Source organism: Pangasianodon hypophthalmus, chromosome 21, assembly GCF_027358585.1.
Source record: "Pangasianodon hypophthalmus isolate fPanHyp1 chromosome 21, fPanHyp1.pri, whole genome shotgun sequence".
Classification (NCBI taxonomy): domain Eukaryota; kingdom Metazoa; phylum Chordata; class Actinopteri; order Siluriformes; family Pangasiidae; genus Pangasianodon; species Pangasianodon hypophthalmus.
In genome coordinates, this window is record NC_069730.1 from 17,503,391 (window position 1) to 17,517,711 (window position 14,321).

Here is a 14,321-nt window from a genome sequence, read left to right on the forward strand (position 1 = left end):
AGCAGCAACACATTTCACGCAATTCTTCTTCTTCTTTTTTTTTTTTTTAACATTGTGGTCATCAGATACTAGATGGAGGTTATGAACTTGTGAGCAGGTGAGTTTTAAAATTGTGCCCATGTTTTTTTTTTGTTTATTTGCATTAATACTCTGCTATAAAGAAAATATGATTTAATTGCTAAGCCAAGCAGGTGTAATGAACATAGATCATTTAATTAAAGTGTAGTTTGGCATTGGAATACATTTTTTATTGTTATGAGGAATAATGCACTGTTCTAACTTGTTTTGATTTTAGGTTTAATATCCTTGATAATGTCTCTCTCAAGAAACCAAGAACATTTTGGCAGGCGTTCTGGAGCTCCTATCGGTGGACGGGACGGCGTATTTTTATTCGATTTGTTCTTTAGATGGGCACTGGTAAGAAAACAGCGAGTCAAAAGTCAGATATGTCGCTACTTAATAATAAGTAACTCTGTGTTTTTAACCAAATAAACCACAGTCCCGCCCACGTGTTTTCTATTGGCTTACAAGAATGAGGCTCGCGAATTCGCAGGTCAAATTCACTTAGATAAAGTCAGAGCAAAGTAAAAGCGTCCAGAAATAAACGCGCGTCTTTCACGTCCCACGTCCTAATTGGCTTTTCTGTCAGGTGAATGTTATTCGTGTTTGGTCTGATCGCTGCTTTAGCTGAGAAAACAGTTTTCAGGTGTCTTCTGTATCGCCATAGCAACAGATCAAAATCTATCCTGGTGCAATGAGACAAGAGCTCTAACCGTGTCTCTGCACCGCATCTCATACCAACGAAGATTTTCTTTAGAGCTGAGCACAAATGAACCAAACCTGTGGGCACAATTTTGTTGACAGATTGAGAGCATACAAATGTGTACATTACAGTTTCATGACCAAATTGCGCATATGACAAAATAAATTCTGTTCCTGGCTTATCCAGGGGCATCGTGAGTCTCCAAATACTCAAAAACAAAAATGCACAAATAGATTACGGATACGATGTAGATTGCAGGGATACTCGTCACCTCCTGGCACTGGCGTTACCTGGCTGCCCGGCGTCCATGGACGGCTGCTTGCAGTCCTGCGCGTAGTGGCCGCTCATGCCGCAGTTATAGCAGGACACGGTGCCGCTCTTCTTTATTCCTGCAGCGCCGGGCATGGCACCCACGGGAGGGAAGACGGGTGGGTAGAAGCGTCCGAACGGTGTGACCTGGGGCAGGGTGGCGTAGCCGGGCTGTGCGGGCATCAGGTGGTCCGAGTGGGCGTGCAGGAGCGCGCTGCCGGCGAAGGCGGCACTTGGAGACGTGTGGGCGTAGAAGGGCAGCGGCGTCCCGTTCCCTTGATGGCCCTGTGTAGGGAAGGTGGTGCTGCACAGCGATGGTGCCAGCTGGAAGAACGGGGCGGGTGGGCCGAACATCTGGCGGTTGGGATGCGCCGGCAGGAAGAAAGTGGTGGGAGACTGGTGGGCTCCACTGCCTCCGCAGGTACCACGGCAACCGCAGGCGTTGCAGCCTGTGGGTTGTGACTGTGCAGTGTTATTGATGTATGGCGCGTTCTCGCTCGGGGTGGGCATGCTAGCGGGGGGCGGTAGAGGCGCAGAGCTGGGTATCTGAGCGGGCATGGTGCCAGCGAGAGGACACTGGACTAAACCGGAGGGCGTGTGAGGGCTCTGTGGCTGCCCACTGGCCTTGGCACATGGTTTCCCCGGAGCAGCAATGCTGCTGGGCGGAGCCTGAGGCTGAGCTGGCTCAGGGAAGGCGGGCGGCAGTGGGCACTGGGCGGGGTCTCCGGGGATGGCCATGCTGGACCTCGTATCCTGTTTGCCCAGAGGGATTGTGATGGTGAGTTTGCTCTCCCCGGGTTTGCCTGCGTCTCTGTGGGCGGTGCTGTACTGCAGGGCGTAGGGGAGGCACGAGGTCAGCGCCAGTTCCACCACAGCTGAGGGGTGCGACGGTACATCTGCACCCGCATGCTCCGGTTCCGCCACCAGCGGGTTCACCATGGCAACCGCCTTCCTGACTGTGCCCTGCCCGTGGGGGCGGCGCGGTGCATCAGCTGGCTCTGGGACGGAGTTATCCGACTGACTCTCTGTGTCTGAAAACGTGGAACACACACACACACACACACACACACACACCAAATTAAAAAAAAACTAGTGCATGCAAACACTTCCTGACGTGTGATCACTGACTGGAAAGAGAGAACACTTCACTTGCCCTGACAGAGCTATTCAAAGCGATGCAATTCAGTGCAAATTCAGTGCAATTTCACGCAATATCATTAGATATGGTCTGATTAGGGGTGATACACTTTCAAATTTTCACTGTCAAGAAATATTACTTTCACAATATCAAGGTGTTAATAAACCATTTAAAAATACATGTAAGGGGTGGAAATTCAATTAATTTTTTGCCAAAACACCTCAAATCCCCTGATATTAATCGTAGTATTAGATTAACGCTAGCAGTCATGGCAGAGCAGATGCTGTACGCTGTGATGGTGTGTGTATCAGAGAGCGGCAGTGAGAGAGCTGACCTTGTGTTTCCAGGCTGCGCTGATGGTGGACGGGGCTCGACGGCACTGAGTTGGAGCTCTCTGAAGACGTGTCTCCGTAGGTGTCCCTGCCTGAAGCTTCGATAAAACAGTGCAAACACACACACAGTGTGCATGTAAACCTGATTTATACATGCTACATATGTTCCTCACACACGCGCACACACACGCATGCACACACAACTCCTCATTCAGCAATAGCCTCAGCAAGATTACATTAGCATTTAGATCAAAGCAATTTATCAACAGCCTACAATGAAGACCTACTTATGTGCTCACTTCACCCATGTTCTGTAAAATAGCCCTATTTCACACACACACACTCTTACCCTTACACATTCCCTGATTCATCAGCTGGACTGCAGGAACTCTCTGAATCCCATTGGCTACAGAGTTTTTCCCCACTGGGCCTCTCCTGCCTCTGTCCCTGTAAAGCACACAGTGTTTCAATGTGTACACACACACAGACACGTACACATACACACACGTATATACACACACACGTACACACAAACGTTTCTTTCTGTTTCTTTTTCAGTCGATTATCTGTAAGAATTCGAGCCGGTTCCCGGGACTGCGCTGCTGAAACAGCTCACGGTGAAGGTCATTATGTCTCCTGGGGTTCCTGGACATCCTGCTTTTTGATTTCTCACTTAATCTCACTTAAACACAAATCACCTGAAATGTCGGTGAGAATTCAAGAGATCCAGCGAGTAAAAGCAATGAATAAAGATGTCTGCATTTTGTTCCTACATTGACCAAATACTTATTCTATAAAAAATCAGACTTTCAGCATGAAGCAAAATAATACTGATCATTTCAGTCATGTTTAATCCTCTCATCACGTCATGACTGAAAAGAAAGAAATCCGTACACTTGAATGAAAGCGGATGCAGTGAGTGGAAAAGGGACTGTGACACACTTCATACAGGCGAGTAACAAATCTTTAGAAATTAAATTCAGTTCACGTCTCCAGCACTTTTTCCACCCTGAGAAAACAATTCCCTCCAAATAGTGTGTTAAACTCGGAGGCTGTTGTTTGTTGCTTGTGCACAGTTGTTAAGTTTATTTCGGAATCAATTGTGCCACGAGACGTTGCATTAAAACCAGCGGCTGCCTCGTTTCTCCACAGTGCAGCACCTCACATCATCAGTGGAGCAGTAAAAAAGCTCTCTGCTGTTTTATATGATCTTATTTATGCATGAAACTCCAAGACACTGAGCTCTCAGGGGGCTGAATGTGGGGTTGAGTGGAAGATTGTGTTAATTAAATAGTTGTGTTTTACTTTAGTCACTAGCTTTCAACAAGAAGAAATGATGCAGGACAGTGACAGTGTCTGTGGCTTTAAATATACACCGAGTTGCCACTTTAGTGAATTACTGAACGTAACCTGTATAAAGGTGTGTTAATGACACAGCCAAAGCCATTAAAAGTCTCTGTAACATGATGATGGAACATGGTGTTTCTAAAACATTAGAAAGAAATTGCTTTATGCAACTGAAGATATGTGATTATGCTCTGCATCTTTTCCCTGTAAGTTTAAATCCAATCGATTCAATACACAATAGAAAGCTACATTTATGTTGGATCTGGCAAAATAGCACAGTTCATCACCTCGGTGAAAAATCTTCTGATGAGTCATCATGCACTAGTCTTATGTTCATCCAATTAAATGCTGCCTAGTAAGTATATGTCCCGCCCCCAGGGGCGTGTCTTGCTCTACAGTAGCAGTGCCTCTGCGTCTCCTGCACACTTCCCTTTTCTAACCACTGCTTGGTTGAGAATAAATAGTTGGACCACTATTTAATAAGAAAAAAGCTTTTTACAGATTTATTACGTAACATTTTACAATCCAGTGTCAAATGTGCTGCTTCCAAAGTTTGCAGCTGCTATAAAAATGTTTCAAAATGTTTTTAAAAAAAGATATCACGATACTAGCAACACATCAGAAAAGTGTATTGTGACATAAATAATCATGATATCAGTATTATATCGTCGGAGTGTGACTCTCTTGCCATAGCAAGCACAGCACAGAGAAAAGTCTTTCACTAAAAACGCTTCACTTTTCTCTATTTTTATTCAGTTCTCTAAGCATTAAGTCTGTTTAGACTGGGCGGAGTTTGTGGCATGGCACATCTCGATTGCTATTGGCTGACGTGTGAATCAGTCAACACTTAACACCATGTCACTCTGACTTCCTGGTTCAAAAGGAAATATATCAACATACACAATTAACTCGCGCCTCTCAAATCATTTCAGAAGGACTTTATATTCCATAACATCTGGACAGCTGTGGTGCTACAGTGACTCCCTCACTTTTCTGTACATTTCTGAACATTGTGACACTTTTGCAATATGCAGGAATTAAATTACCTTTTGCCTGCTGGTCTCACTTTGATCTTCCTCTCCTCACTCTCCTGTAGGATGCCAGAAAGCAGAGAAAGTTCTAGATCTCTAGTTATGTGAGTAAAGAGGAAGGAAGGAGGGAGAGAAAAGTGACCTGCTCTGGTTCTGTCCCACAAGGCTGGGAGCTGCGCCTCCTCCCCGTCACCTCCCCGTAGGGTTCGCCGTGTGTACTCCTCCTGCTGCACTCCCACTGAGCGCTGTCCATGTGCTGCTTACTGCGCGCGCGCGCGCGCGCACACACACACACACACACACACACACACACACACACACACACACACACACACACACACACATTTGTCTTGCTATCCTTTTGTAGACAAGGAGCTAGAGGTTTCCTTTCAGGTACAAAGCAGTGTGTGCGTGCGTGTATGTGTAGCTCACCCATGGCTCGTGTTTCCAGCGTTGTGTGTTCTCGAGCGGGAGACCCCATACGCGTCAAGGTCTAGACGACAGAGACTCTCATTACACAACCACAAATACACAAAATTCAGTTCTGTGCTTTTCAGATCCGCAAAACTCAAACTGTGTCCAGTTGCTCAGAGTCTCAAACAGTTATTCATGTGGCTTTGAACACCGTCATCTGTCAAGATGTACAAAATGACATCACTAGAGCTAAAACTAGTCACAGCGACATTTTAAAAACGAATCACTTTCTTCTTCAGCACAGAGTTACAGTTAGAGCCGTTACTCTGAAGGGGACGTGGCCCAAAGTTTGAATTACATTTGAAGCAATTCAGTTCCGATTTTTGTCTTTGCCAAATGTCTTTCCAGGTGTAATGATATAAGCTTGCTATTTGCACACAGCGAAAATGGTAGCTGTACACTTCCTGTCACTTTGAGAGCCATCAGTGGTTCTCTATGTGAGGTCCTTGAAGCTATATATCGTTACAACCCAGTATTATCATAATTATTACCGAGTTCTTATAGTTGACTGATTATACAACTTGAATGGATTTAATCTGAGCCATAATAACACAAAAGCCAGTAAGACAATAAAGGCAACATAGACACAACGTATTCCACTGATGGAAAGTTCATGAATAAAAAGCTCTACAGCTCTAATAAACAGTAATCTTAACAAGTAAAAATATCTTGAATAGGGTCATTAAATTGTCTTCTTTTGGCAGACAATTTTGCATCTTTCTAGAAATAAATTCTTAAAATCAGAAGAAAAAAAAAGATCTGCCAGCAGAACAAGACTGTTTCAAGCGTGAGATTAGTAAGAAATGTCTAGAAACTGGTTTAATAATCATATTTGTTTTATTGTAATCTTTGGATTTAAAGTACAGGGTAAATTTGACTGTTCAAGATATTTTCACTTGCCACGACATTTTTCACAGGCTAATATTTGACTTAATGGATTAGGTTAAGAAAATAAATCCTCTGAGCTAGATTAGCCTTGTAACTCGAGTGCAAAACTAAAGAAACATGGCTTTGTTGACAAACTAAAATCTGAGCTTAGAGACGAACATTCAGAACAATCTGGAAAACAGGGAGTGTTTAATGCAGCAGATGTGGGCAGTGCATAAATGTGTGCGTGTGCGGTATGGTGTGTGTGTGTGTGTGTGGTGTGTGTGTGTGGTGTGTGTGTGTGGGGTGTGTGTGTGGGGTGTGTGTCTCACCCTCATCGAGGCTGGAAGTCTCTGAGCAGTCCTCTGAGAAGCGAGGTGCCGGCTGTCGGGTTCTGGCTCCAGGTGCACTGTTACCTGCGCAGAGGAGCAGACAGCCAGATATTACACCTCCCTCGGCTCACACACACGCGCGCACACACACAAACAAACCTCCCACACTGTACCACAAGAAAGGAGTTACCGTTCAAGCTAATCTACTGTTTCCATTCTGAAACTACTCAGACAGAAGTGTGTGTGAGAAAAGCAGCATGTTTGAAAGTACATCATTTTTCCATCATCACGGTGTCGTCACCTGTGTAATTGTTCACCGCTTTTCCTTTAACTTCCTCAAGGCTCGACTGCTTTACATGCACGTCAGCTCCTTTACAGCAGCACCAGAAGCAAAAGGTCACACTTTAAAGGAGCGGTTTGTCATTTTTAGATATGATTGGAAAATAATCAGCTTCGGAGCAGTAACAGGAACTACAAGACTTGAACCAGGTCATGCACTTAACGTATAATCAGAAAAATATAAATAAAACAAAACAGAGAAGTGCCTCAGTTTCTGTCACCGAGCTACTTAAAAACCTTATCTGTAAATTATAAGTGATTGGAATTACTTTTAAACATACTGCTGATTAAAACGGCATAAAAACATCTTGTCTGTCTTCACAGATTTATTATTAGAGTTATACAGTTATAGCTCCGAATTTGGTTCCATGTTTGTATTTTTTTTAAATTATAACAACTTCCAGAAATCACTTAGTGATTTTTGAGTAAACAGTTTTCCATTTCTGTTTTCCCATAACAGGGAAATGTGTTGAAATCCTTATCTATGACACACACTGGCTGAAATATATCTGGATTTTTCCTTTAACCTGCTCCTCCTCCGTGGATTACTCGTGCAGAAAATATACCAGTATGTGCTCTCTAAGTTTTTTTTTTCTTTCACTTTCAAAGCCAGGCACTTTGTATTCTGGAGGAAAAGCACGGGCGGCTCGAGCGCCTCAGCAGGCGCCTGTTGTGCGTCTCTGGTGTAATGATGTTCTCGTTAGTGATGCTGAAGTGAACACGGAGTGAACGCTTACTGTGACTGCAGTGTAGGGAAGACGCTTCGGGCAGGAAAAACCCCGAGGCCTGGCACATCTGTAGGAACTCCCGTGGCACGGACGCAAACCTCGCCCTGTACGAGACACACAGAGATAGACACCATAGAGATGGACACCATAGAGATGGACACCATAGAGATGGACACCATAGAGATGGACACAAGAAAGAAGAAAGAAATCTGAGTGAGTGAATAAAAAAAGAAGCAGGAGACTCACACTAGCAAGCAGTAAAGCGATAGGAGATGATTCATTTTCTATTAGGGGAGTCAATCTCCCTCTTTCAGATGATGTGTAGTAAACAATACACTTGAGGTGCAAGTTAAACTCGTTGGTTCCGATACGAATCAGTTATGATTCGATTCAGGGCCTGATTAAATACGATTCAGCTCAGTCAAATCTTCTGCACCAGGGAAAAGTCATGAGCACAGTCGGCTGAACACGTGCGAACCGTCACGTGCATCGATATACGATGGCTAATATAGTTTATAACCTTTTTACTATTCGATTCGAACCAGGCTTGTAAAACGGTGCAACCGCATTTTTCCAAATCGAATCAGTTTTTCTTCGCAACCTTTTTTTCTGTGCATGTGCGCAACACGAAGCTGCAATTTCAGCAAAAAGGAATGCGACAAAGCAAGAGCGCAACAAGCAACGCAGAAGAGTATTTCTCAACTTTGTGCAAATTCTGAATGATGATTTAAAGTGAAAAAATCCAAACAATTTGCTCAAATCCTACGGCACGTGTCATCCAACGTTTCTTCAGTTCCCCACTTACAACTTTAGTTTCTACCCGCAGTTTGACGTGCAAAAACTTATCTGTGGTTTCATCGTGTCATATACTACATCTCGCTAAATGTGCATTGAGACATGAAGAAAAAATAACACTCGAAAGGAAAAAACAGGTGCCTCTGGTGAGGGTACGTATCTAGGGCACTTAGCTTGCTTTGCTAATCTGCTGATGAAGTGAGTATGAAGACGGGCACGTAACGTGTAAATCGAAACAAACAATTTTCTGTTAAACTAATTAGCTTTAGAAGATAGACGTAGCTACTACTGTTTCACTTTGGAATTTAAAAAATGCTGGAAAGGCCACGCCCAGGTCTCGAGAACAGGCCACGCCCAGGCCACTATTGCTATACACCCACAAGCCACAAACTACAAGCGAAACTTGCTAGCGTGAACGCAGGGCCACACAGTAACGATTATAAATGGTTCCATGAGGTAATAGTGTAGCTTGCTGCCAGTCTCTGCTTTCCCTCAGGACTAATCAGCTCTCGAGCGAAAGACACCCTCGAAAGACAAGCACTCCCACCAGAGGAAGATAAATCCCCACCCTGTACACACACACACACACACACACACACACACACACTCACTCACAGGGCCTGCTGACCTAAATATTCCAACCTGCCACTTGTACAAAGCAGCGCATCCTCGAAGCAATCGCATCTACATGGAATCATCCTCTCTGATCTACACGACACAAAGCAGACTTTCTCCAAGCCTGCCTTCAGTGCTTCTGATGGATTAACAAAAAAAAAAAAAAGCTGTAATAATCACTCATCCTGCACAGTCAATATCAGTGCTGGAGATTTATGGAGTTATGTGGGACGAGCTGCGAGCTGTTAGTGCAGACAGATAAACAGAGCGAGCTGATTTCTGCAAGAGATTTTCACTCCGTTTTATCTGTCTTTCATCAGCTGGAGCAGTTCATGGAAATGTGTTTACGCTTCTTTAGAATCACGTGCACACCATATATACATTCAAGACATTGGTATATGAGGGAAATAAACACTACCTCGAAAAGGCAAGCTAATTCCACGTTATAGCATGCTGTAGTGTGCAGAACAGATGCAGAGGAACCTAAATCAACAATTCAGGGCACGTTAGGGGCAGGAAGGAGTCTCTAATTTTCCAAGAAATGTGATATTTGATTAGTTAACCCGTCCTTTTGGAGTAGCATTTTGTAATAATAGTAAAAAACTGGTTCTAATAGTTCAAAATCAGTAATACTAGAAGAGTCAGAAGTGTATAATCCAGTGTAGTTTAGTTTAGAATTATAGTATTACGCCTATAGAAGGTATATTTAATAGCAAAATGTATTCATTAAATACGCTTTCCCCTCTTTCCCAGCATTAGAGGCAGATTCCCAGATACAGAAGGCAGATGCCTAGTTGGAAGATGCCTAATTGGCTCCCAGATTTACAAGTTTTATTTCTTTCTCCAGCCCAACTGTACTTTTCCCCTCATAACACCAGTATCTGGCAGTGTTGGCGGTTTAGCACTAAAGTCTATCATATTTGTTTTGCTGAGTAGTAAAAATGTGGGCGTGTCCTTAACATGACTGGCAAGAGGAATGTAAATACAAGGACCCCAGACCTGAGCTGTTTACTATCAAACTATTTACCATGAAGTTTGGTTATAGAATAATCTCACACTTTGAACATCCCATTGATCATTGAATCCATTATTAAAAATGGAAATAAGAAGACAGTAGTGCGACTCTGCCTACAGGAGGCCGTCCACCAAACGTCAGTGACAGGGTAAGGACAGAGAAGCAACCAAGGGTCCAGCGCTGAACATGAGGCTACCACCACCATGCTTCACTATATATATATATGGATATGTGAACAATCACCATATAAACCTTTATGATATGTTAATTGTAACAAACTGTGAAATTTCTGAATGCCTGGCGAATAGAAAAAGCTAAGCAAACACTACTGTGGCCACAAATTCGTCTTCTCGCTGTCTAACAAAGAGGACATTTTTTTAAAAACACAAACAAGGTGACTGAATACAGCTAACATGCTAAACTACGGCTCTGATAGGACTTACGGCTTCCTTGTTGTAAAAGAGAGTGCTGAATTTAGGGTGCAAAACAACTGATGGGTAAAAGATATTTCATATTTTTAAACTAATGTGTAAATAATACAACAGGCTACCAAGGAGATTTTCCAGTAACTCAGATGTTTATGAAATAGTCCTTCTCTACATCTTCATCACGTCTTGGAAGCTAGTAAATCGAATTGTGTCGTAGCAGATTCAGTGGTGTCGTCAAATAATCGTTGCCTTCACTTCGAAATCGTATCGTGTCACGTTGTGTGCAAGCTTGTTGTTTAGACCCCTAATTTGGACTGATGAAAAGAGGCAGGATTGAAGATAACACTCACCTGAGCATTCTCTCCAGCTCTCTGTGCTCGCCCTCGGCCCGACTCAGTAATCCGATAACATCCTGCTCGAACCCTCCCGCACTCTGTTCCTTACACAGCTACAGACAAAACAAGGGGAAAAAAAAAACAAAAAGGAGATTTAACACTGCTTTAGCTCTGCTTTTAAAACATGGATTCAATAAAGCGATGCCTTTAGGTGCCGCTCTGTTTCTGAGCTAATATTGAAAATGTATTGCTTTCTGCATCAGACCATCTCTTTTTCCCCAAAGCAAACTGCTCTTTTATATATTTTCTAACATGTAGGAGAATATGAAGTCCACTCTTTGCTTCAACATAGAAGGGAGGAAAAAAAAAAAGAGACAAAAACATGGCAAGCAGATATGATTTACACAGATATGATTTAGGACCTGCTTTGACAGCTGTGGTTTAAGCACAGCGCATGAAAAGAAAAAAAAAATACCTTCAAAAGAAAGTCCTGTAGTTCACGATGACTTTTGGTCACAGCCGTAGACGACGAGTCGGACCATTTAACCTGGAATGAGAGCGACAGGGTTAGACTTACAGACATGTTATTTGAAACTGTGACTGATTCTGGTTTTGCTTGTAGTAGTACTGAGCTTTTTCAGCCATGAGAACATTCCCTCGTTACTCGCAGCTCACATCATTTCTGTCTCGGTGCGTTTGCGTCGTGGTTGAGATGTTCAGACAGCAGGATGAAATGTAAATTGAAGTTTTGAGCCGCTGACTCTTAACTTTTATATGTCTGGTATTTAAAAAGTGCAACAGAAAAAAAAAAACAAACCCTGGCGATGCATGATGCGTCAGAAACAGCAGTTGCGATAATGACATCAGCTACGTGCGCGGCCAGAATGTTTCCGAGCTGCAGTGCGACTAAAAATAGGTCATTACATAATTTTCACCAGAACATCGCTAGCCGGCTCATTTTACATTTTAATGTGTACAGCGGGAGGCTCAAACTTTTTACAGCCTGTTCCAGTGTTAAAAATCACTGACATTTATTTCGTGTATAAAATACTACTATTCAAATATTAAACACGTACTGCACCATCGTATTAATTTAATGCAGTAATTAGAGGTTTTTATTTCAAAACTTTCCTCCAGCACAAGATTCAAAACATTGTTTATCATGTAAATAGCACTTTTCCTAGATCTATTAAAACTGGAGTCAGAGTTATGTTGATGTTATGCTCCAGAACTTTCAAGAAGGATGATCAGATATTTTGCCGAGCAGTACAGAGAATGGATAGATGGACGGATAATCACATGTTCTCCCAATAATACAAACCAACAATTGTCACATGACTTCGGTGAAATGCCGGGAGATAATTATCTAATGTTACGTTGTCGGTTTTTAACTTTCTTTCTAGGATACGTGGAACTTCACATCACAGCGTGGATGAATTCGGTCGAATCTGATTGGTCAGTAGGTGCGCGTTATTTATATAACTCTACGGCTCGGACAGTAGTTCCGGTTGTAACGTGAACAATTTATATTAATGTGACTGTTCTAACACTTTATTGTTTCTATAGCAACAGCTCATTTATAGAGATTTGTAAGGTGAACACGCTATATAATTTAAGACTAATAATAAACAGATTTAAAAAAAAACATAGAAGATATTTATTTAAGATTTATAAAAGGAGTTTAGGGTGCCAGCATTTTGTAACAGTCACGGTGCTTTGCGAAGTTTTCCAACATGGGAAAGTTTTGAGGATGGAGGAGTTTACACGTTCTGGTTTCCTTGTAAAATGACAAGCTTGAGAGAGAGAGAGAGAGAGAGAGAGAGAGAGAGAGAGAGAGAGAGAGTGAGAGTGAGAGAGAGAGAGAGAGAGAGAGAGAGAGAGAGAGAGCGCGAGCGGTGGGGTGGTGGTGAGGGAACGACCGTTTATAGCTGCTATAATGTAACTGAGAACAGGAACTAACTTGTCTCACGGATGTTTCACAACATTAAATCTACGTTTAAACCATTAAAATGCACAATGTCTCATTCACAAATAAATTAAACATTCTATTCGTTGCCAAATCGCTGTGGTATAAGCAGAATAGCACGCTCCAGACAACGTGCTGTCATACGAAAATAATCATCTGCTTCACATCAAGCCCCATCACACCACCCTGGCGTGGATTATTTTTGTATAAAAATATTTTTGTCTGTCGTGTGTTATTCCTTACAAATTTAATGTAAAGAAATTTAATTTCTGTTCTTCATCTGTCCTCTGCCCTGTTACCACAACTTTAATTTTTTAGTGAATTTAAGCTAAACCAGGTGTAACGGTGTAATGTTTGCTAATCATGTGAAACTCATTTCCTACCTACCTATATATGCTTTGTTATTTTTTCGAAATAAGACGTTCAGTAATCTGTATGAATTCTTATTATTTATACACCAGCCTTAGATGGAAATTGTTTAGTATTATTATAACAAATACAAGAAAATTAGACTACAGCAACTTGTCAACACTAACATTTTTAAAAAAAATGAACCTTAAACACAGCACACAGGCCTAGTACTTTTAATGTTTTTATAGTTACGTTTAATGTTGTGAAACTTCCACAAAACAAGCTAGCTCCTGTTATCACTTACGTTATAGCAGCTATAAACAATCTTTTCCTTTACCAGCCTCGCTTGTTTCTTCAAGTTAATAATACATAAAAAGCAACTTGTCATGTTACAGAGAACCCAGAAAGCACAAAGCTTCTGTCCTGAAGACTTTCCCATGGTGGAAAACCTACTGACTGACTGTTACAAAGCGTTGACACTGGAGACTCCTTCCATGAAAGCTAAATAAACAGAACAGGAAAAAATAGCACCATAGCAAACAAAACATTTTCTTAATCTGTTTGTTATTAGTCTTAGATTATGTGGAGCATCCATCACACCCTGTGTTACTGTAGAAACTAAACCATAAGAACAAGTGCATTAATATAAACCTGGGATCTGAATTACAGCCACTACAGTCAATTGATCAAAACCTGCTGACCAATCAGAATCGAGAATTCAACAGCGCAGCTGTATAAAAAATGGGAAAGATCTCCACTAACGTAACCTCATTAAAAATGAAAATATATTTTTAAAAAATGTTCTATAACACTTTGTACATAAATAAATACATATACACACACTGCACATTGATAGAACCCATACTTTTTATAATAAGAAACTCCTAATATTTTAAACTGACCTTGATTCTTTACACAACAGCCTTCAATGTGCTACATTTAGAACAACGGAATCAGCTAAAAGTGGGCCGTTCCAGTGACTAGAGAAATCCCAAAGGCACTTCTAAACTAGATTAGATTAAGGCGAGATTGTATGTGTGGAAAATATTTACACCTTTTACACAGCATCTGAATGCAACGGCAAGGATGACGGAGAGGCTTCATTTCACTCCTGAGCTCATTCTTGTACTATCTCAGTGTGAGTCATGGCGGAAAA

At 42.0% G+C, this 14,321-nt stretch overlaps 1 protein-coding gene across 4 annotated transcripts in view; it reads right to left on the minus strand.

Annotated features, from left to right (window-relative positions):
• Positions 1–14,321, minus strand: part of zcchc2 (zinc finger, CCHC domain containing 2) — a 30,833-nt gene that overhangs the window by 2,245 nt on the left and 14,267 nt on the right. For 2 of the 4 annotated variants that reach the window (XM_026946124.3, XM_026946123.3), the window contains exons 4-13: positions 11,324–11,395; positions 10,864–10,961; positions 7,670–7,764; positions 6,594–6,677; positions 5,353–5,413; positions 5,063–5,183; positions 4,936–4,979; positions 2,892–2,989; positions 2,545–2,640; positions 1,054–2,103 (exon numbers count right to left, since the gene is read on the minus strand). In XM_026946124.3, coding sequence (XP_026801925.1) covers positions 1,054–2,103; positions 2,545–2,640; positions 2,892–2,989; positions 4,936–4,979; positions 5,063–5,183; positions 5,353–5,413; positions 6,594–6,677; positions 7,670–7,764; positions 10,864–10,961; positions 11,324–11,395 — 1,819 coding nt within the window. Of the gene's footprint in view, positions 1–57; positions 2,104–2,544; positions 2,641–2,891; positions 2,990–4,935; positions 4,980–5,062; positions 5,184–5,352; positions 5,414–6,593; positions 6,678–7,669; positions 7,765–10,863; positions 10,962–11,323; positions 11,396–14,321 lie in introns of those variants that run through there. The other 2 variants (XM_053227410.1, XM_034314557.2) reach the window with 2 other exon arrangements.